General features: G+C 41.8%; 4 protein-coding genes across 4 annotated transcripts in view; 1 reads left to right on the top strand and 3 right to left on the bottom strand.

Annotated features, from left to right (window-relative positions):
- slx4ip (SLX4 interacting protein) overlaps positions 1-795 on the bottom strand; it is a 40811-nt gene extending 40016 nt beyond the window's left edge. Inside the window, exon 1 of the mRNA XM_085183329.1 lies at positions 689-795. The gene's annotated coding sequence lies outside the window, so the exon portion shown is untranslated. The remainder of the gene's footprint in view (positions 1-688) is intronic.
- Positions 23-18426, top strand: mkks (MKKS centrosomal shuttling protein). Its single transcript, XM_085183324.1, has 4 exons — positions 23-1110; positions 1305-1486; positions 1805-1915; positions 2014-18426. The coding sequence occupies exons 1-4, from the start codon at positions 135-137 to the stop codon at positions 2440-2442; spliced, it is 1698 nt and encodes a 565-aa protein (XP_085039450.1). The 5' UTR covers positions 23-134; the 3' UTR covers positions 2443-18426.
- srd5a2b (steroid-5-alpha-reductase, alpha polypeptide 2b) lies at positions 2537-10987 on the bottom strand. The gene is made up of 5 exons (XM_085183331.1): positions 10716-10987; positions 9968-10131; positions 9762-9863; positions 9537-9687; positions 2537-9429 (listed from the first exon to the last, which is right to left on the bottom strand). The coding sequence occupies exons 1-5, from the start codon at positions 10985-10987 to the stop codon at positions 9363-9365; spliced, it is 756 nt and encodes a 251-aa protein (XP_085039457.1). The 3' UTR covers positions 2537-9362.
- memo1 (mediator of cell motility 1) lies at positions 13689-21984 on the bottom strand. The gene is made up of 9 exons (XM_085183330.1): positions 21892-21984; positions 20555-20636; positions 20397-20465; positions 20102-20214; positions 19540-19651; positions 18952-19094; positions 18756-18832; positions 17603-17707; positions 13689-16218 (listed from the first exon to the last, which is right to left on the bottom strand). The coding sequence occupies exons 1-9, from the start codon at positions 21950-21952 to the stop codon at positions 16087-16089; spliced, it is 894 nt and encodes a 297-aa protein (XP_085039456.1). The 5' UTR covers positions 21953-21984; the 3' UTR covers positions 13689-16086.
- Positions 21985-22769: the final 785 nt, after the last annotated feature.

Genomic DNA, 22769 nt, shown 5'->3' with positions numbered 1-22769 from the left:
CCCCGTTTTTTTAAAACACAATTTGGTCAGGCAATGCTACGAGCATCACTATTCTATCATTACTAACACTTATCACTGCCGATTTGCCGTATGTTGGTACTGTCTACCTTAACAATGTTAAATGTGCTTCGGTCATGTCTCGACTCAGCAAGAAATCTCCATCTGTTTGCACTGATATGCCACTGGACAACACTGATATTTGCAGCAAGCTTCACTTGCTGAAACAGATACTAACGTCTTGTTTCGGTCCCACAGGTAGACTGAAACAAGTTCACAACAACATTGGAGGACACGTCGTGACCACCTCTGCCTCCTCGGTTCTTCTTTCATCCGTTTCCTCCTCGCAGCCTTTTATCAATCTCATAAAAACCTCCATCCTCAACCACGTCTCTCGCTTCAGCGACTGCGGTTTGTTTGCAGCTATCTTATGCCTTTCTCTTATTGAACAAATCAAAAAGTCTGCTCTCAAGGAAAGCGTGGCTATCAGAGTGAACAACTACCTGCTCGCTCTGTGTACCAGCTACCTTCAACGAGAAGACTGTGGTTGTAGAGTGAAGCTCGACTTCTGCAGCACTCAGAACTTGATCACGTTAGCTCGCAGTGTTATCTCCAGCAAACCCGCATGTGTACTAACAGAGCCCGAGACGTTTCACATTAGCAAACTGGCTGTGCAAGCTTTTTTGCTCACCGTTCCCTGCAGCAGTCCAGGTATAGTCAGTTTTGGCAGAATAGTGACTGTTCCTGTAGAAGGTCATTCTGTGCTAAGCTCTGAAGTGCTTCCAGGTTTACTGGTGGAGATGCCTGATGGCCTGAGCGAGGAAGACAAACTTTTAAATCCCCTCAGTGTTGTGCTTTTCAGTGCATCTCTTGCTGGGGACATTTCTGAACTAGGAGATGGAGTAATTGAGGCCCACCCGGATGTAGACACAGACTCACAGATCCTGGGTCAACTTCTGGAGCTTGGCAGACAGGTGATTAACGATGAAGTGAAGCTCTTCATGTGCCAGAAGGTCATCCACCCAGTTTTGCAGCAATATCTGAGGAGTCATGGTGTCATAGTGGTAGAGAGACTGGGAATTGCTCTTATGGAGCCACTTACTCAGCTGACAGGTAAGCCTAGATGCAGGCTGCAAAATCATGCCATACATACAAGCACCAGTTAAACACCAATAGCTTTATTTGTTTTTCAATTCAGCTCACTGCACTACTGTAATAATCTATCTACTGTCCAAGTGGAATATACTTGTGTTGTATTTATGGTGTGTTTTTTTTGTTTTGTTTTTTTGCATACCTTTTATAAATAGGGGCTCAACCTGTGGCCACATTACATACCACAATCCCATCCAAGACCTACGGGAAGGTGAGGGATCTCTGTATAAAGCACTTTGGATCCAAGACAATGCTGCATTTATTCCCTCTTGGGGAGTCTGCGATCTGCACAATGATCCTCTGCCACAGGAACCAGACCATGTTAAATGAGCTGAAGGTAAGATAAAGTGGGTGTTAAAGTTGTACTGTTGGCTTCTGGAGTTAATGATGGATGGAGAGACATATTGCCTGAAACAACATAGATTCAACTCATAAGAATCCCTATCGCTAAGATTTACAAATCCTGCTGTATGTTAGTTCAATAAATGAGAAGTCAGTAATGGATTTTCCCACAAAGTAAATGTTTTAGTGTTCGTCCTTTGAGAGATCAAATTTCTTCAGAAAATATAAGTTTTTAAACACAGAGACATGGAATACCCATTATTGTCATGTAAATGTGACGAAGTGGTCACTTCCTGATGTGTTTGTGCTAAAGGTGGTGTGCCAGACGGCAGAACATGTACTGAGGCTCACTCTAAGGGAACCATTTGCCTTGGTTGGGGGTGGCTGTACTGAGACAAACTTGGCTGCTTATGTTAGACACAAGGTGAGATCCAGTATTTGGTCTTCACTTACCCCAGTTTTATTGATTTCACATGTCTTTCACAATGACATGCCTTCATGATGCCATATTTTTTTTCTTAGAGCAAGAGTGAAGTACCAGAGACTGCATCGGTATTAATGTGCTCACAGACAGATTACCTTCTTGGTGTGGAGCTATTCTGCTGTGCTCTGGAGTCTGCAGCTCGAGCGCTGGAGCACGATGGTGGGAGTTCTTTAATTGATCTGACTCATGCTCATCGCTGGATGCTCCCTGCAGATGCCATCAAAGAAACCACGGAGGAAAGTTTGGGCTTCTGTGGCTGCGGTATGGTACAAAGTAGCCCAAGTAAGAAGTGGACTTATCTAAGCACTAAATATTCAGATTTCTGTCCATCACCGGTGTTTAGAGACACTCGTGTGCAGCCACGTGTACTAGACTCCTTCACAGCTAAACTCAGTGCATTGCAAGTTGCTGTGGAAACTGCTAATCTTGCTCTGGATGTTAAATATATAATTCAAGATATGAATTAGCAGAACAGATTTTTTGTGTAGTGTGGAATTCTGGTTTGTGGGTTTAAAATGGGGACTGAATGCTGCCTTTTTGGTTTCAAATTTAAAAAAAAAAAAAAAAGTTTAGACAGTAGGGAGTCCTTTTGCATATCATTTAAAACCCATGCTGGCACTGGGGTACATTAGTACAGGGGTAACTTATATCTGTGAAGGTAGCATTAATGTTTAACTACGCTGAAAACACATCTGATGTGTATGGGGAAAAGAATCATGCTGGGCATTTATAGTAATTTGGACTGGGTAATGTGTTAGCAATAAAGAGATACCATGTTGGATGGAAATGAAAATTATCAACTTGCAGAGGGCTGAATTCAAAGACACCCCATAAATAGAAATGAAACATTGATACTTTGATACTTCAGGCTAGTCCATTTTGCAGAAATGTCATTAAAGCAACTCAAAATACTAGTAAGTAGTTTGTGTGGCCCCCACATGCATGCCTGACAACGTCTGCATATGCCCTTAATGAGATGACGGATGGTGTCCTTGGGGGGGGGGGGGGGGGGGGGGATCTCCTCGCAGATCTGGAGCAGGGCATCATTGAGCTCCTGTCATTAGAGGTGTTCCCCCAGAGGTGTTCTATTGGATTTAGGTCAGGCAAGTGTGGGTGCCAGTCGGCAAAATCAGTTACTTTGTTCTCTAGGAACTCTGTCATAAAACGCTGTGTGGCAAAACAAAACAGGAGCACCAGGAGTCCAAAAACAACACGTGCACATAAAACACCGGCGCACAAAGAACAGTTCAATAGTAAGTCAGGGGGCCGACCGTGCAAACGGCAAGGGTGGCAACCGAGAAACAGTTCAGGGGGCCGACCCGGAGGTCGCCAGCACAAAAGTTCATAAGTCAAACGGTCGGGGGCAACCAGGTGGGTGGCACAGGTGACGGAGCCAGGCTCTCCAGAACCCCCAGCGGAGACGAGGAAGTGCTGGCCGGGTTCTCCAGAACCCCCAGTGGACGAGGCGGGTGGCGGCGTGGGAGCCGCCGAGTGCTGGATGGACTCATCCGAGCTTCCAGCAGGAGCCGATGTAGAACCAGAGGGTATTGGGACCCCTGGCTGAATGTTAAGCTGACCAGAAGACTGAACTGCTACAGGGGACTGGGCTAATGGTTCAGGTGCAAGCTGAGCTACTGGAGACACGGGGAGCTGAGCTACTAATGGTGGTGAAGTAGATGACTGCACGGGAGACAGAACTGAGGGTGTCTGCACTGGCACAGGGGACTGAACTGATGTCTGTAGTAACGGTGGTGGTGAGAGTGGAGTGGGTGGTGGAGTTGATGACTTCACAGGAAACTGAGCTAGAGGTAGTAGTGACGGTTGGGGAGAAAGTGGAGCTGTGGTTGAGTGGATGACTGCACTGGGGACACGAGAGACTGCACCGGGGACACGGGAGACTGCACCGGGGACACGGGAGACTGCACCGGGGACACGGGAGACTGCACCGGGGACTGCAGTGACGGTTGTGGTGGAGGTGTAACGGGTGGAGGAGTGGCTGAATTGGCTGCGGGCCGGGCGGCTAACGGCTCAGCTACAGAGTGCATTAATGGCAGGGCTATAGGTTGAATGACTGACTGAGTAGCAGCCTGACTGGCTGAGTGTAGTGATGGTTGTGGTGGAAGAGAAACAGGTGGTAGTATGGATGATGGAGCTAAGGGCGACTGAGTGGCAGACCAAACTGAGGGAGACTGAAGTGCTACGGGGAACTGAACTGGTGGCGATGCAGGAGACTGAGCTCAGAACTGACTAGGCACATGAGCAAAGGACTGAACGGGTAATTGAGCAATGGATTGCACAAGTGGCCGAACTAAAGGTTGAATCGAACAATGAATAGCAGACTGGGCTAAAGGCAATGTAGGAGGCTGGAGTGATAGCTGAGGTGAGAATGGAGCTTCAGTAGGCCGGGCAGCTAAGTGAGCTTCAGTAGGCCGGGCAGCTAAGTGAGCTTCAGTAGGCCGGGCAGCTAAGTGAGCTTCACTTTGGGCTAGAGCAGTCTCAGGAAAAACAGTCTTTGAGATATTTATTTCCTGCTCTGAGTAAGCCAAGAAACAGTCAATAGTCACAGGCTGAGTGGATTCTGTTGTCTCCAGGGGTCCAGATTCAGCTGAAATTACAACATCAGCTTCTGGGGAAGCCTTGGAGAGCGTAGCAGTCTCAGGAATTGCCATAGAATCTGTCCTTGTGGGCACAAACCTAGAGCTCTCTTTCGCAGTGCTCGTTATTCTGTCTTCAGGCTCAACGGAAACACACATTTTTAACCCCCGGGGACCTGAAAAATGCAGCTTTTGGAAAAACAGTCTCGGGATTAATCATCTCTGATTTAACATAATCTGAGCTAGCAGACACGGAGTTAATTAGTCCAGGCTCAGATGGAACAGAATTACCACAGTTCTTTGCAATGTTATGGCTAGGGGGAGCATGAGGAGAACAGTCTTTTAGATCACCCAAATTGGAAATTTTGGTTTCAAAGGAAACAGTCTTTTTCTTCTCAGCCATAACATAATCAGACCTTGGGCCTTCAGACCCAGTAAACTGTTCAGTATCACTTACACTCACCAAAGGCATTTGCTCTGGTGAAGTCCTGGGTTCCGTCCGTGCCAGTTTTCGCTGCCTGCGCTGCCGCCGCTTCCCCCTGGAAATGGGAGCGGAGATAGTGGTGGTTGCTGGTAATGGCAGAGAGGTAGAATCTGACTCCTCCTCTGACCATATTGCTGCGAGAAAGGAGGCAGGTGAGCGGTGGTCAGAGCTGGACGTGGATGGTGAAGAATTCTGCGGCAGCGGCGTGGAAACCCCCTTGTGCTTTAATGGCCGCTGCTGCATTGCAGAGAGCTCCATCTGCTGCTGCAGTGGTGGTGGCTTCGGTGCTGAATACCGGGAGCGGGCGAGAATAGCTAACTCTCGGGCTTGCAGTACCTCCCGGGCCTCGCGCACCATGTTTATTGAGTCCATAAATCCTCTGAGTTGACCAAAGTGGAGGTTCCTCTCGATGATGGCTTCAATGGCTTTGATTCCTACAGTCACGGCCCGAACATCATCAGTGTGGGAAATCCGCTCTACCAGACCTTGGATGCAGGTCAAATCAATTTTCCGGGCGGAGCCTGCTGAGTCCATGTCTGGTCACGTCGTTCTGTCATAAAACACTGTGTGGCAGGCAGGAGATGAGGACTCAAAATGCAGGACTCACAGACTCGAGGGATGAACTCAAAACCACAGCTTTATTTGCTGGTCACAGAAAAACAAGCATAGAAAGTAAACTAAACTAGGGAATAACACACTAAACTCACAGGGAGATCCACACGGCATGAGGGACGACGCGACACTGACTCAGAGAAACACAGGGTTTAAATACACTGGGAAGTAACGAGGGGAATGAGCCACAGAAGGCGAGCACAGCTGGGGGAAATCAGAACTGACGAGACAAGGAAGCGTAAACTGAACACATTAGCTGTGTCCCAAAACGTCGGCTGCATCCTCCGGAGGCCGCATTTGAAGGTCGATTATGTCACAGCCAGGCGACGAAGGCTGTCCCAATTCGTCTACTCCTTCAAATGCGGCTGACAAATGCGTCCTTCATTTCCCAGAATTTGAAGGATGGGTCGGGTGTGTCCTTCGTGGCCCACCATATCCCAGAATTCATAGCGGCCCAGCCAAATTTCAGCTGCCAACAATGGCGGCCGCTACTGAGTTTTAAAATAATTAATCTTTCTGGGTCACAAAATAAACTTTTAACATATTTTCAGGCGAGAAAGTAGCTGTGTAAATTACAAATATCTGCTTGGTTTATCAAGACATCGCATATTTGCAAAAGTGTGCCGACGTTTTCGGAGACGTCTGTTACCCACCTGTTCGATAGCAAGCCGGGGATTCAATGGTCACTCCAGCTGGCGAGAGCAGCGGACTCCCGGCTTCATCGTTTTCAGACCCCCGCTCTTTCGCTACTCAGGTTAAACATGATATATAAGTCACTCGGATAACTTAAAAATGTAATTTCTTTTACCCTTTTTCGGTGTTTTATTTGTTCCGGAGTAAATCGGTTTGGCTGAGATCAAAGTTATTAGATTATTAGATTAAATAACACTTTATTAATCCATCAGGTGGTTTCCTCTGGGATTTTCACTCAGCTGAATAAACGTTAAACAGAAAACTGATTAAACTGAAGTGTGAGACGGTCAAGAATTTATGCCAGTGTCCTGTTATATTTTAGATAGCAAGGAGCAGACAGCCGAGTTTATTAAACTCCATCGACACAGCGGTGACGCAAATCTGAAGGCTAGACCGTCCCATTTCACAGCCTCGCACTTCCGGCCTTCTCGGTCTTCGAAGGACCTGGCCCACATAGACCGCGAAGGCCGGGTCCTCTGAAGGATGCAGCCGACGTTATGGGACACAGCTATTCACATAAGACACGGACCTTCAAAGTAAAACAGGAAGTAAGACACAGAGACGCAAACTTGACACGGTGGAGACAGCAACTAAGAAACACGGAGACGTAAACCATAAGGCAGAGGGCTCTAAGAACCGAAAGCCACAGAGGGAAACTCAAACATGCAGACACAGACTTACACAGAACAGAGGGGACACAGAGAAACATGAAGGACAAGGGATCAAAACTAGAAACCATAGAATAACTCACACAAGTACAATAATACAAAAAATCACAAAGAATTAACACGCTGGGTCAGGAGACCCAGTACCCTGACACTCTCCTTGCTCTCACCACATGAGGCTGGGCATTGTTATCCATCAGGAGGAACCCAGGACTCACTGCACCAGCATAGGTCTGACAGTGGGTCCATGGGTTCATTCTGGTACCCAGTGGCAGTCATGGTGTCGTTGGCTAGCCTGTAAAGGTCTGTGTGCTCCTCAGTGGATATGCCTCTCCAGACCATCACTCACCCACCCACCCACATGTTAAAGGCAGAATTACATTCTCCACGGCTTCTCCAGACCCTTTCACATCTGTCATATGTGCTCAGGGTGAACCTGTTCTCATCTGTAAAAAGCACAGGTCACTAGTGGTGGACCTGTCAATTCTGGTTTTCTATGGCAAATGCTAATCTGCTCCACGGTGCCAGGCAGTGAGCACAGGGCCCACTAGAGGACGTCTAGACCACCCTCATGAGTGTCCTGCTGGAGGTCATTTTGTAGCTCTGACAGTGCTCATCCTCTTCCTCAGTAGTGACTCTGACTCTAAGCCAAAGGCAAAACAGAAAAGATGAGAAGGCGAAAATGTCAGTGTCCTCCACGTGTAAAACCATTCCTCTTTTGGGGCTCGTCTCATTGTTGCCCATCTAGTGCACCTGTCGTTAATATCATTAACATCAAAGAGGAAACTGATGAAGAAACTGATTAACAACCCCCTCTGCCACTGAACTGACCAGCTCAATATCCCAAAAGATTCACTGACTTGATGCTGTATTCTGATTTTAAAAAGTGTAACTTTAAAGTTTGGGGTTTTTTTTTGGAGCCTTGTAGTTAGGTCCATTAGTTTTTGTAATGCTTCCTCTGTAAACCAACGAAGTAGATTTTAAATCAAATGTGACAGATGTGCATATTAGGTGCAGGTTATATATACTTATATAAAATTTTAATTATAAAGATTGTTTTTAAAACTTGGATGAAAATTCTTTGTAGCCAGTGTAGTCACTGGCTGCTTGAAGTCTAGAGCCTATGGACAAAGCCTTTCGAAAGTTGTGATAGTCTTTGAATTTGAACCGTGGCTCACAAACGGTATTAGGTAACATCAATAGTCTGCCAGGCCTTCAGTGCAGCCAGTTCCTGCATGTTTGTGGGATTTTCTGCCTTCAGTCTTGTCTTTAGTAACTGAAAAGCACGCTTTGTTGGGTTGAGATCAAGTCACTGACTTGCCCATTGAAGAATATCCCATGTCTTTGCCTTGAGAAACTCTTGTCTTTCTTTGGCAGTAGCCTTTGGGTTATTTTCCATTTGCACTGTGAAAGGGTCTCTTATCAGTTTTGCAACATCTGGCTGAGTTGGAGCAGAGAGTATTGGCCTGTACGCTTCACAATTCATCCTGCTACTTCTGTCAGCAGTTACATCATCATTAAATACTAGTGGCACATTTCCACTGGTGGAGAAGTTGTTTTTCTTAATCAAAGAAGGAATTTGCCATCACATACTGTAATTGGCTTCTGTGGGCGTTTCATTTTGCTGGTACATTCTTAAACAGAGAGGTTTGTTTTTAATTTATACTTTCCTTTTTTCAGCCTCATGAGGGCCTCACTTGCATCAACATGTCTTTAGACCTCATGTTAAGTTCCCATATCAAGTTCAACAACTGGATCGACTCCAAATCTCTTATCTATCTCATTTGTCACAGAATAATGACAGAACTGGTCTCACCTGACCAACTGAAACTGGCTGTCAGTTAAGTTTCCAATTACTTTCACAACAACTGAAAATGGTGGGCTATGGTCCTATTGCTGTTACACCATTTGAGTTGAAACTAACATCTTTTTGTTTAGTTTTAATCCCACTGTGATGGTCTACGGAGACAAAATTACAAAAGCTGTGACATTGTCCCAAAAGTTATGGCACCAGCAGTTTTGAAGCAAGATTGGTAAAATTGGTAATCAGTGGATTGTTACATTTGATTTAATTTCAGACAGCATTCCTGACTTTTTGAAACTCGGTTGTATGAGTATCAGTAATAAACAAGACAAATACATTTATTTATACATCATGCATAAATTTCACAAGCTGCAAATACTATTGATACACTTCACCTCGGTACCTTCTTAAATACAAACACTAACTAAACCAAGCTAACTAGACTATTCCACATTAAGGCCTCACTAATAACAATGTTGTATAACATGTTATAGACCACAGTAAACCGTTTTTTGCAATACATGAACGTTTTCCCTCAGAAGATAAAAGGAACTAAAGCCTTTCGAAACTTGGGATAGTCTTTGAATTTCTCAAGATAAAACCTGCAACAGAAGAAACAACAACGGTTTAGAAACAGCATGTGGGTAAAATACTTAGTTGAGGGGTTAGTATTTGTGTCAGGACTCCTTCACATCAATATCTTAGGCACCTGTGATGGTAGTAGGCTCTTGGTCCAATGAAGCAGAGGGTGAACAGAGCGAATGAGAGTGCTGGAAAAGACCAGGTGGCTACAGCGTACCCAAACCACTCCACAATCTCCCCTAAGTAGTTGGCACCAGACACATATTCAAACAGACCTCCTGCAGGAGATTAAGTAGACTGCAGGTTAATACAAGCACAGTGGGAGTTTGCTCACTTGTAATCTGTCTCTTACCAGTAGGAATCTTGTATATTACTTCCTTTGGTTTCCTCAAGTTGCGTAGAATAAAGTCGCTGTGAATATTAATGGCCATGCCGATGTAAAACAGCAGTAAACCTGAAAAAAACAACAACAACAAAATAATTCTCAGTATATGAGACAAATAAAAAAATACAATTAGATTCTGACTTTCACATCCAAAGAGTAAATATTCCACTTACCAATTTTAAAGCAATAACCCGTAAACCACTCATCATCAAACTGGGCACAATGCAGCAGGTAGTGTCCTTGCAGGAAACCATTTAGAGCGCAGAACAAACCCGCTGTCACCATCACACTCAGCGGGAAAGGCTTTCCTCTCATCAATAGCGAGTACACAAATGTTCTATGATTGGGGAACAAAATGGTAGATGCAGCAGGGGTGGTGAAAGACGGGGATAATTGTGCATTTTTTCCATGCTGGTACATGCAGAAAAAGCTGTGTTTTTACAAACCACTGGAAGCACACTGTATAAAGGATTTGGCATTAAGGTGAAAACTAAAATGGTGCCACTAAGCTCCACTCGTCATGGGAGGTTAGGAAAGCATTCCTCAGAGTGTTGTTTTGAATTATAGCAGCAGGAAAAATCCTTTTCAAACCTCCTTTTGTTTTTTTCTTTTGCTTTTTAGGTCCCCATCTAAAATTTTGTGTCTTGCTGTCACTAAATGTCTCAATACGTAATGTACATCCAGCAGCTAAAAGATGATTACGCCACGTCTTTGTTGTTTTATGTAAAACTGAAAAGACAAACTGTTAGAGAAGAGGGATTTTAACTTTCCTTTTTTTTTTAAATAACATCAAAGTCGATCTCTTATGTTGGAAAGATTAAATAGGAATACACACACTGTTTACTGTCGTGAATACATGTTCCCTGTTTCCTTCACATGCATATCAAATGGCACAAAGCTGACTTGTTTTTCTGCTTTTACCTTTGAAAGTAGTGCACGCAAAAGGTCGCTAGCAGCAGGTACTTCCCCATAATTGTGGATTTGTGCGTGGTGAGCATTAAAAGTAGAGGGATGATGAAAGCCGGCATCTCCTGAAGGAACCAGGCTAGTCTAGCAGGAACCGTTCTAGCAGGAGGGCATGCCATGTAGCGTCCGTAGGAGCTCTGTGACTTCCTGTGATAAACCAGGTGACAAACTCCTACCAGAATAAGTCCACAGCTGAGAAAGCTCACCAAGTCCTGATGGCAGTGCATCCTAGCAAGTGTTCGCCTCAGCCGGTAAAAACTGCTGTGACTGTTTCCACTCGCGAACTAAGCATATGTATGAAGCTCAATGGATGGAAACCGCCTTGCAGACTCCTCCCAAAATAAAGAAAGAGGTGTGTGTGTTCATCAGGCTGTTGACAGGTTGAGGTTTCAGAGTGTTGGTACAAACATTGCTAGAGGCAATGTCTTGATTAGCCTTTTCTGTCTTGGAAGACATTTTGATGTTAAACTGTCACATTTCCAAAAAGCTGTAACACACATGAAAAGAGTCACCACAGGTTCGAGTATGAGAGGTAACCAAAGTGCTCAAAACCACCACTGCTTACAGATGCACATGGCAATCCCTGAAGTGCACTTCAGTTATGTTGCTCTTCTTGTATTTCCAAGTGATAAGTAAAAGGCATGAGGGTAAATGTTCAGAGTCCTGTAGCTTTAGAGTAAGAGTTTCTCTCCTACTAAATACCATCAAGAGGGTACAGCTGGCACAGGAGGACTGACTGAAGTCATCAAAAATTCATAGCAAAGTCAAAGTCCAGATTATAATCTTGATTATAGATTATATAAATGTACCTAGTTTCAGGGTTCAATGATCAGATGATATATATGATATGAATTTGCATAAAAAGTTCTTTTTTTTTTTTGGTATGTTCAACTCGGTATGAATATAGTACTGAAATTCATCATTTGAAGCATTCAGCCTCAATAAAACCATGACAAGCACACAGCTAGGTCACTGTTACAGAACCTGTTCTTTCAGATCAGGAAATGTAGAAATGTAGCAAATGTAGAAATTTGATACATTTCCCTCATTTTCACATGGATTCCAAATACATGTGAAAATGAGGGAAACGTATAAAAATTCAGCACTCTGTGCAACACCATTTAACTTGTATTGTCTTTGATGTTCATTCCCCAGTAAACGTACTGTGTAAAAGTATCAAACCACCCCTAATTTCTTTAACCTTTGCTAGGAAAATGGGAAATAGGTGCTGCAATGAACTGAAAGGTGCAAGCATACATGGAAATGCCATTTATATCTCTGTCAAATTTTCTTGTCATTTCTTTAAGTAGTCTTCAAGAAGAGTTCTCCAAGCTTCTTTCATATATTCAACCAAAGAAATGTGAAAGAATTATGTGTATTTGTGACAGGCCGCTGGCAACAAAGTACCTATGTTGCCTGTTTTATGTCTATTTAATAATAAGTCAGTATTAAGTGGCTTAACAAAACAAACAAACAAAAACATTCCTCTGAAAAAGGTCCAAAAGACCTTCAGAGAGCCTGAGCAACTTTTGCACCAAAAATAACAAAGTCTGCCTCCTTGAAAGCAAAATAAACTACACATAAAAAAGTAAGTTAAGGGCATTAAGGGGATACAATTGGGCTGAGAAGCAAAGTTGAGTATGTGGGTTGAGCCCATGAAATTCTTGCTAAATTTTTTTTGTTGATGCCAAACAGCTTATTCTGCTATTCACTCTTTTTTGGTGTTATTTCTTCAGACTTCAGTGATCCAGTCCAATAAACGACACCAAACAAGAGTCAATAGCAGAATAAGCTGTTTGGAATTGGCAGAGATGATTTGGCAAGTTTTTCATGTACACAACCCGCAAATGCATCTCCACGAATGTGGGACCATTTAAGGGGAAATAAACAGGCTTTTGAACGGTACAAGATTTATTGCCCAGAAGCAAGGTTACAACAAAGAAATAATCAACCAACCAAGTTAATTAAAAAGTGAAGGGTAACTAAAGACTTAGCATTGCATTTTGGTGGTTAGAATTCTTGTTAACTTCAACTTGTACTATGATTCCTTCTACAACTGATCAAATGCTGCTGGTGTGAAAATGGCATGAGTAAGGAACCAGCAGCAGCTTTCTAGCATCCGAGTTCATTAGTCAAGTCACAGCTAAAGCACTTATATAGACACATTTTCTTTAAAAAAAATTTAATTTGAGTTCAGTGGTCAAATATGTAAAAACTAGTAGAAATATGTACTATAAAGCAAGGTAGACTTAAAAAGCAACACAATCTGTAGTAGTTTTGTGCAAATACACACAAGCACAATCGGCTGCCTTTTTATTAGGTACATTTTGGAAACCTTATAGTGTAGTAAAACTGCTCCAGAATGTGTCCTTCCTATTTGAAAAAGTACTTAATGATCAATTGGTGCTGAAAGAGTTTCAGATTAGTGTTTGTAATATTCTGTCCACTATCTCTCCATTAGTAAGAATGGGCTAAATAACAAATAATTCCCAGTATAACAGTACAATTTAACACCAACTCAAACTATAGCCTTGAAAATGACCACAAAGTGGAATCAGTTCCTATCTAAAACAAAAACTTGACTATTGAAGTCCTCATATATTTCACTTCCCAAAATAAACACACTAGTGTTGTCATGTTACCGTGTTCCTCCTACAACCTGCCTCCCCCTGTTGGTGACATTGGCCTTAAAATTGCTTCATGACTGATATAGTTTGCACAGGATGTCTATTATAGAAGCTCCACTGTAAACCTATTGTTCGCTTATGTCTGTTAGTTGGTAAACTGGGGTGAAAATGAGTGTTTGGTATTGAAAAACATAATTGGTTTCAATGTAGTCAGTGACTGAGAAGTTACATGGATGTATGAGATCAGTGCGTTTTCTGTGATTGTAAAAACCAGAAGAACGAGACACCAGAGCAGACAAGCTTTTCAGTACATTTTACTCATTTTGTTACATGAATCCTCGGCCTCATCTGAAGAGCCTTTTGGGATGCTTTACCAGTGGAACCTGAGATCAAAAAAACTCCATTAAGGGAGTAGTTAAGTAGTATATTTTTAGGTCTGTGACGTGTAAGTTCCAATTCTCAAACCAAGAAAAGAAAAAAAAAAAAAAAACAAGAAATACAAAAAACATTTCTAAAAGACAAACAAATATTCATATAACAGAAAATGAACAGTGTTGAGGTTTAGCCTTTGTCTCTCTCTACAGGAATGAGGTGATTAGGAGAAAGAGGAATACCACTCCCTGCTGGAGAAAGGAGATAACAGTTGGTGCCATTTTAGACCAACGGATGACGGGGGGACAGGTAGAATATTCCTGGTGTGTTGGGCGAGCTGGAGACACCGTCGGGCAATAGGCAAAGGGGAGGGTACACGTGAGAAAAAACAAAACTCAAGTACACATTCTAAAATAAGACTAAAAGTGAGAATATGCTTTATATGTATATGTGCAACAGTGATAAAAGGCACAATAGCACAGTGTGTCATGCTTTACTAGTTTCCCTTAAATTAGCAATAGAGGTCAAGCCATTCTGGGATTTCATCTTTCAGTCTGTGCCCACTTCATTCGAACAGATGCTGTAGTTTAATGCTGAGTGTGGTGCCTCTTTTGGTGCCAAGAGGGGAGGGGCTAATGTTAGAGGACTGCTTTGCTTAAATAGGAATATTCAACTTTAGCAGCAAAAGTCAGAGAAAAGTGACGTTCCAATCTTAAACAACAGGACAGCAGACACTTGTGTGCTGCCTATTATCATTACTGGTACTAAAAGCCTAAACTGCTACTAAGAATTACTGGGGTGGGTCTGCATGTAGCATTCCTTTAGAAACTGAATTATTTCAGGCAGCAACTATTTCGCTTGTTCGTAAATAAAATATTTGTGCTTGACACTTCTGATAAATCCGAAATGTAGCAAGGAGCAACACCGGGTAGATTGTTAAAACTACCAGGAAAGCATTTGTGCTGATATTAATACTCGAGCCATCTTTAATTGCCTTGTGCACAGTACTTGCCTAAGAGACACTTGCACTGTCTCATTAGTAATTCTGAAATGAATTCTCAAAACTGTAAACCAAATATAAGGATGAAAACTTACATTTTTCCAATAAATTTTGGCATTCCTCAATCAAAAAAATCCAGATAAGGTTTACCACGCAGTGCACTGGGGAGAGGTACAGATCTTATTTAAGCAAGTCATTGTGGTCCACAGTGCTTTGCCTGTTGTTTAGACAAAAAGAAATGTTCCTGAATGTGTAACAAAACTGTCTTTCTCCTATTCTGACAGTTCAGTAACTACAGAAAGTCGGGGTGGAGTTGTAAACGGAGACTGGACGTCTCATAGATGGAGTCACGTACACAATATCCACCGTTGATTGTATTTCTACATAACTGCAGTTTGGCTCTAGCATGCTAGAAAGCATGGGATTGTAGTCAGGAAGCGGTGTTTGTATACACTAGTTTACTGGGCAAACTGGCTGATGGCTTTAGAGCTCAAGTGACGACTCGGCTTTTGTTCAAACCTACACACTAATTGAGTAAATATCATCACATCTAAAACTACTAAATAAGGAAAACAAAAGGAATAAAATATGATTAAAATATTGTGTTTAATAAACTAAAAGGATAATAATATTGTTTTTGGTTTTGTACAGTAAGGGGGGTTAGTGAACTTTGTTGGGTGCAGCCCTTTGTTAGCAACTACAACACGTGCTGAGCAATGGTAGTAATTACCTATGACACTGTTTTCAAAGTTTAAATCGCATGTAGCTTGAAGCAGTCAGCCAAAACACTCCATTTTCATCTGGCAACATTTAAATAGTCTCCATTAATATCTGCAGTTTTATTTTAATTCTTATTCTGAGGCAAATTACAAGAGAACAGATTGAGTCCAAATATAAAGATTGCATTTTTACAACTCAAATCTGTTTAGTCAGGAAAACAAAAGGGAACTAAGAGGACTACAGTCCTTGCAAAAACCTAAATAAGATTATTTTTTCCCCTCTCATTGCTTACTCCAAGCCAAAACACTACATACTCTTCCCATCTCCCCTAACCATTTGCTCCTACAAAATCTCAAAACTGCACTTCAAGCAAAATGTTTTAACCAAAAGCTCTGAGACACACTTCAAACTGGCGGAGAAAAGGCAGAGGAGAGCTGAGGGAGAGACAGAAAGAAGACTGTATTGGCTTTGAGTGTCTAGGTCCTTCCTGCAAATAGTGGGCATAACTGGGGGAGGGGGTGAGAGGGAGGGTGTCTGGGTCGGGTTATGGCGATAGATAGTAAGGGCAGGGTGGCGGCGTTGCAGTGGCCCCTGCAAAAAGTTGACCTCAATGAACGATGAGTGCCCCAGCAGCATAACTCACAGAGCTATCCTGCCAGTTCCTGCACTGACTTGATTGGGCGTAGTTCAGGAAAGTGAAGTTCATTTCTAGACCAGACTTCCTCAGCTCAGCCACAGCCTGCAAAACAGCAAAATCCACTTAGGCACTAATTCACATCATGGGACACAACAAGAGTCTTTAGACAAACAAAGACGATAACGACAACAGATTGGCTCGTTTTAGGGAATTATTCTCGACAAGGACATGAATTTGGATCCTGAATGTCAACTGACCATTGGCCAGAGGACCTGAGTAGCAGTAAGACCTATCCTCCTTATGTCACATCTTAATTTAGCTTTTCCAAATAAAATAAAAAACAAACAAGAAATATAGGGGTGTCACGACGAATGGACTACCTGGAAAGCATTGCTTCCAGAGCCCACAAGGATGTCATACATGTGGGACTAGAGGTTACATTGAAAGGTTATATTAAAATCAAATAAGCGCGTAATATTTCCTTAGGATTTTCTGGATGATCACCTCAAGATGAATCCAGATTCTGTATTTTCTGTGTTTCTTGTATAGAAAAGCTGATGAGGATGCTAACTTCTTGATTAAAACATGTAGTTTAAACCTCATTTCATTGAAGGTTCTCTACTTGGAGTTATCAGTCAAAAATACAAATAAAGTCAGCCCACAACATGAATTTCATCAACGACTGTTATATACACACAAAAATCGAATAAACACAAACACAAATATGTAATCAGGCAATCAGATGGCAGCAACTCAGTGCATTTGGGCACACAGACATGAAGTTCAGAGAGAATGGCTCGAAAAAGAAATAAAATGTATTGTTGATGTCAGAGGAGAATGACTAGACTGCTTCAAACTGATAGCAAGGCAACATCTACTCAAACAACAACTAGTTACAACCAAGGTATGCAGAAGAGCATCTTTGTGCACACAACAAGTCGAACCTCGAAGCAGATGGGCTACAGCAGCAGAAGAGCACACAGGACGCCACTCCTGTCAGCCAAGAACAGAAAACTGAGGCTCTTATTTAGGGATGCTCATCAAAATTCCTCAATTTTAGTAAACTGTTTGATGACAAAATTCATGTCACTGGGACCCAAGTAAACTCACGGATGCAGAAAGTGTAATCCTTGCTTAATGGTGTGTGGGGTATTTGCTTGGCACACCTTGGGTCCCTTAGTGTCAACTGAGAATTGTTTAAACGCCACAGTGTGAGTATTTTTTCTGAGTATGTGCAAACATATGGTCATCTGTTTTTAACCACAGTGTACCCATCTTCTGATGGCTGAAGGATAACGTGCAATGTCACAAACCTCAAATCATCTCAAACTGGTTTCTTAAACATGACACTGAGTTCACTGTATTCAAATGGCATCCACACCATGTCAATATCCTGAATCTATGTAATGAAGAATTAAGGAGGTGTACCTAATAACACGAGTGTGAGTGAAATACACTTGGTAAGACTTTTTCCTGGGTTACCTACATTTAGCAGCACTCCAATCGGGTGACGCCCACATATGGTGTTGCGATACTTCTTCAAGTAGTTGGTGAAAGACATGGGATCCAGCTGCTCTATAATGCCCATCCCCTTGACAGACAGAAAGAAATTAAACCTTAAATGTACCCTCATACCTGCAAAAATGCGTATCTTTTTTGGATAAGAACACATTATGACTCGCCACAGCAGGAATAATAAGTGAAATGAATAACACTCATAATGGCTCACTTCCATTAGGTGTTGCGACTGGCCAAGTAGGTCATGACAATGAATCAGCATGCGCAATAAAACGATCTTCGATAAGTGGAATGCAACTGTCATTAATCAGAAACCCTGCAGTGAAAATCAGCTTGGATATTCACGTTGCTTTTTTATATTCCTGTAATATACTAGAGGCTGACCGATATAAGATTTTTTACACTGATACTGTGTAATTTAAAAATTCTATATATTGGCCAATAATTGTTTTTCTTTGAGACACACACTCATAGTCACACATGGTTATATGTAAATTTGAGTCCTTACTATGATAATATGGCAGTGTAGTTTTTTTGCTTTCACAGTAAATTGGTAAGTGCCCTCTAGTGGACAAATTGTGCGTGGTTGAATGAAGTCTTCCTTTTCTTCTTCACTTTTCACATTTTCATTAATTGGCAGTTATAAATGCAGATACTGATATCCATAAGTAGTTAAATAGCCAATATCTAAGTCCCTACCAATATAACAATAAATCAGTCTTATCAGAGTCCATTATATACTGTACTTAATTGATATGTAAATTATTTTGGAGTTTATCACAAAAAATCATGGCCCTAAGAAAAATCTATAAATCTTCTCTGCTATTCGGTAGTTTTTTTTTTTTATCATTAAATTTAGTTAATCTTTAACTTGTACAAGCAAATAAACTGTCTCATTAAGGCCATGAGATTTTCAAAATGCCATGTACAATACCTTTTATTGGTTGGGCGCGTTTTATATGTGCTTAATTACCCACAGCAGCCATGCATGTGGCCGATGAAAGTGTTTTTTCTCAGTGAAATAGATCAAATTTATTATTTTCATTGAAAAAAAATTTACAATTACTTTTTTCCCCAACATTTTATATTACATGTTATATCTTACATATCTCAGTAGTTACCATTTTATCAAGATGCTCAATAGACCTGTAGATCTCCCCTTGAGATTCATCATAGTATGTATAGCGAAACCGTTGACCTTCAAGAGAGAAACACACCGCAGTACACAGCTGGGTACAGTCAAGTAATTATGTCATTTAGACCAAATTATCCTTGCATCACAAACTGCTGTTTTCAGTGTGTCATGTCAGTACATACCCCAATGGCAGAAGTCAGATGAGATAATGAAAAGGTTAGAAGGGTCTGCTAGGTATTTGCTAAGCAGCTTCCCATACTCCTGTTCCTTTGACTCACTCAGCGCACCCACCAGCACAGGCACGATGCTAAACTCGTCTTTGTGGCTGCAACATCAATAATAATAACTTAACTTTTACATGCTAAAAACAACAACTTTGTGACTTTAGTCTCACTGGTCAACATTAATGGTGTGATTTCAACTTGTTATTTCCCATTATGGAGTCACGTAGCTCAGTTCAAGTTCTACTACATGATCCCTGTTTTTCAGAACCATGAAAATGGCTCTGTCTCCAGCCAACCTAACAGAAGGTTGTATAAATTATGCACATCCATGTGTCCCTGCACCAGTATGATTCTGGTTTACAATAGTGCCTGGTGCATAGTATAGGAAGTCAAGGAAAATAAGAGAACAGAAGTAACAGAGCTGTTGTACCTTGTATTCACTTTTGTCAGAAACAGTCAAGAAAAAGCTTCAATCTGTCAGACAGTTCCCTTTAAATGCATAGATTGATTCTCCACTTGAATGAATGTCACTCTTATGTGCATTACCTCTCCATGGCTTTAGCAGTGTAAGGCAAGTGCATTTCAATACTGTGCTCATCTTCGTCTGTCTGCAGACTCATTCTCTCAAACAACCCAGTTTTCCAGAGGTCAGCATAAACTGAAAGAGAGAGATTTCACTTTATTTTGTGAATTTTTTCATAGTCACGACTACTGATAAAGTCAGTGAGATTAGAATTCTGACAAGTGCTTAGCTGAGGAAAATCTAAAAAATTAAAAAAAGCCCTGACCACAGAGTCAAGGCAAGGTCTGGTCGCTGGAGGATCATTAAAAGTGTATCACCTGCCAAACTGGCATAAGGTCTGTATGTTGAAGCTCTGTGCTTGCTTCATTTCACATTTTTAAGAGAAATGACTCCAAATAAAATGTTCTTCACTTTGCTTTTGGCACAAAACATGACATTTACACTGTAAATGTTATCCAAACTGTCATGTTACTACCTCACATCACCGCACATCCTCAAAACACCTTTTATGAGGATGTGCAAAATACCTATAAATAAATTATAGCACAAGTTAAGATGTAAGACATATTTGAAAACAGTGAATACCCTTTTGGTCGATTCTCAGGTCATAGAGGGGCGTTCTATAGATGTCTGCAGGTGACAGGGCACAGCGAGAGAGGGGCACATGGTGTGAAGGTCCCAGGATGAACACCCTACGACTGAAGGGCAACAGAACTTTATTTCATTAGCTGTTTTCGCAAAAAGCACAGCACCAATATTTCTGTACTCTGCTATCTACACTCACATCTACTCAGTCTGTGGAAAAAGTGGACTTAAGATAAACAATCATGCAGAGCATCTTCTTAAATGAGGAAGAGAGCTAGAAAACGGAATCACTTACGTAATAGAGGGATCAACCTGCTTGTAGGCATGTGCTGCACAAGCACCACAGTAAGTATACCCAGCATGGCTACAAACAAAAACAAGCCATATTACAATTAAGAAGGCATTGAACACATTCAGAAGACATTTTCCTTCTGTTTGTCAATGTGTGCTTACGGTGCTATGATGGCTCTAGCGGGTCTGATGGTGGACTGTGCTTGAGACAGCCAGCCTTCTAGTTGTGCATTCAGCTGGGATCCTGAAAAAGTAAACAAAAAAAAAAAAAGAAGATATATACGTATACATATTTCACTAGAATAGACTAACACTAGAATAAAGAGGGGTCACAAAATCAAATGATAATTGTAGAATTAGTCCAAATACACTTTGATAAGGCTACAATCATTTTAGATCCCTACCAATGTCTCACTGTAATAGCAATGCACTGGGCTGAAATCCAGCTGTGACAGCAGTTCATTATTCCTTGTCAGTTATTTTGGAACGGGAAAGAAATGGATAAGAGCCCATCTTGACAAAGCCTAACATAGTATTGTCAATCTTTTATATGCTGGGCAACTGTAATTGTAAAGCTGGAGCTCATTATAATGTGTCATAATCCAATTTTAACCTTACTAAACGTGATTAACTACACTGGAATACAATGCCTATATTACAGTATAAACTACTTAAGTTCATGTTTACCAGTGTCAACATTAACAGCACACAGAGCTGAATGATTTGTTAGAAAAACAACCAGAATCACGGTAATCAATGTTAGCTCAGCATTTGTGGTTTTGAGTATTTATCTGCTTTATATGTTGTCTCAAAAAGGATTGTAAATGGCAGTTTCTAATGGATAATCGGGCAGCCTTTTGGGATTTAATAAAAAAAAAAAAGAAACTAGCGTACAGCTTGTGAAATGGGGGAAGGGGTGCAACATGAACCTTCAGCTTTCTGCCCTGCCCTACCCAATCCTTTGTTCTGTGGCAGGGAGCATTTGTACACATAACTTAAGCGGATCAGGGGCAGACACCAACAAGAACACAATAATGACAATAACCGCATAAGTTAATGTAGGTAATCAGCTTCGGAAAATCTTAAGTGTAGCTGGCTAGCTAGCACGTAGGCCAGGAAGTTCTGCAATATTAGCCAAGTTAGCGTTGGTTGAGTTGATAGTCAAAAATGCTTTGTTTTGACATTTCCACGCACTATCCGAGGAGGAGGTGCTGAACAAGTTCAAACCAATCGTACACCAAATGGGATAATACGGAGACGGTAGTCAATAACAGTTAGTTAGCTGACTTAAAAAAAATCCGATGGACTAACGTTACAGCCCTGACACTGGCTATCAATTGCTGCGGTGGCAAGCCACCGGGAGCCCAGTTACAAAGACAGTAAGTTACGCATAATGAGAAGCCTCAAAAACTAATAGAACACAAAGCATAAAACAAACAAATAAGACTGCCAGCTAGCACACGGTGTGCTAACGCGGATGATGCTTCGTTGACAGTTACCCGAAGCAGAGTACCAGCTCCCGGCGTGACTTGCTTCTCTGCACACCACTCGGTTCGACATCTTGGTTCCCAAGCCGCCTATCTTGGTTTGCTTCACTCCTGTCAGGCGAAAAATTAAAAACAAAACTCCAAAATCCTGGGTTAACTACCCGAGAGAAGAAACCAACGCCTGCTAGGTGACTTGCCTGAAAAGACAAAGGGCAGTTCGACTGGAGAATCAGCAGCTAGCTGGCTAACAAGCTCAGTGTACCGTCAGATGGCCCTTGTGTTGTTACCGGTTAATAAGTTAGCCAGGAGAGTAGCTAGGGTCCGTTTGGCATAAAGTCTGTTAATATTAGCATGCAATGCGGAAAGGCACAAATTACAGAATGTTTGTAATGTGCCGATATGAAACACTCAGAACAGTAATAATAAAAGCAGCGATGTCACAGTTGGGATCTGAGGATTACAGACTTGTCTGTCAAGCCAGGCAAGGGGCGGGTCTGAAAAAAATGTTATCGAAGAGACGTCAGAGCTGTCCGATTGGCTGTTTGATTGCTCATCTTTACATGATTGGTTAAAAAATCCAGGAGGCGTAGCCACTACTAAGATGTTGTTTGATTGTGAAATTGTGCTGTCCGTCAGGTGAGCGGGTACAGCGTGGCAAAGAAGCAGGGACGTCAATAGGGCATCCACCAAAATGTACCTATTCCTCTTCTTAGGATTGAAAGGAGTACTTTTGCTACCAGTGACTGTAGAAAACAGTCATTTCTACAGTCATTGTTTGCTACCATGAGAGATTTGTGACTGTTTAAAAACTAATTGCTTTTCTCATGGATTTAGATTCAATTCAACTATTTATACAGCGCCAAATCACAGCAACAGTCGCCTCAAGGCAC

This window comes from Neolamprologus multifasciatus, chromosome 13 (genome assembly GCF_963576455.1).
Source record: "Neolamprologus multifasciatus chromosome 13, fNeoMul1.2, whole genome shotgun sequence".
Taxonomy (NCBI): domain Eukaryota; kingdom Metazoa; phylum Chordata; class Actinopteri; order Cichliformes; family Cichlidae; genus Neolamprologus; species Neolamprologus multifasciatus.
This window is presented reverse-complemented; position numbering and strand designations above follow the sequence as displayed.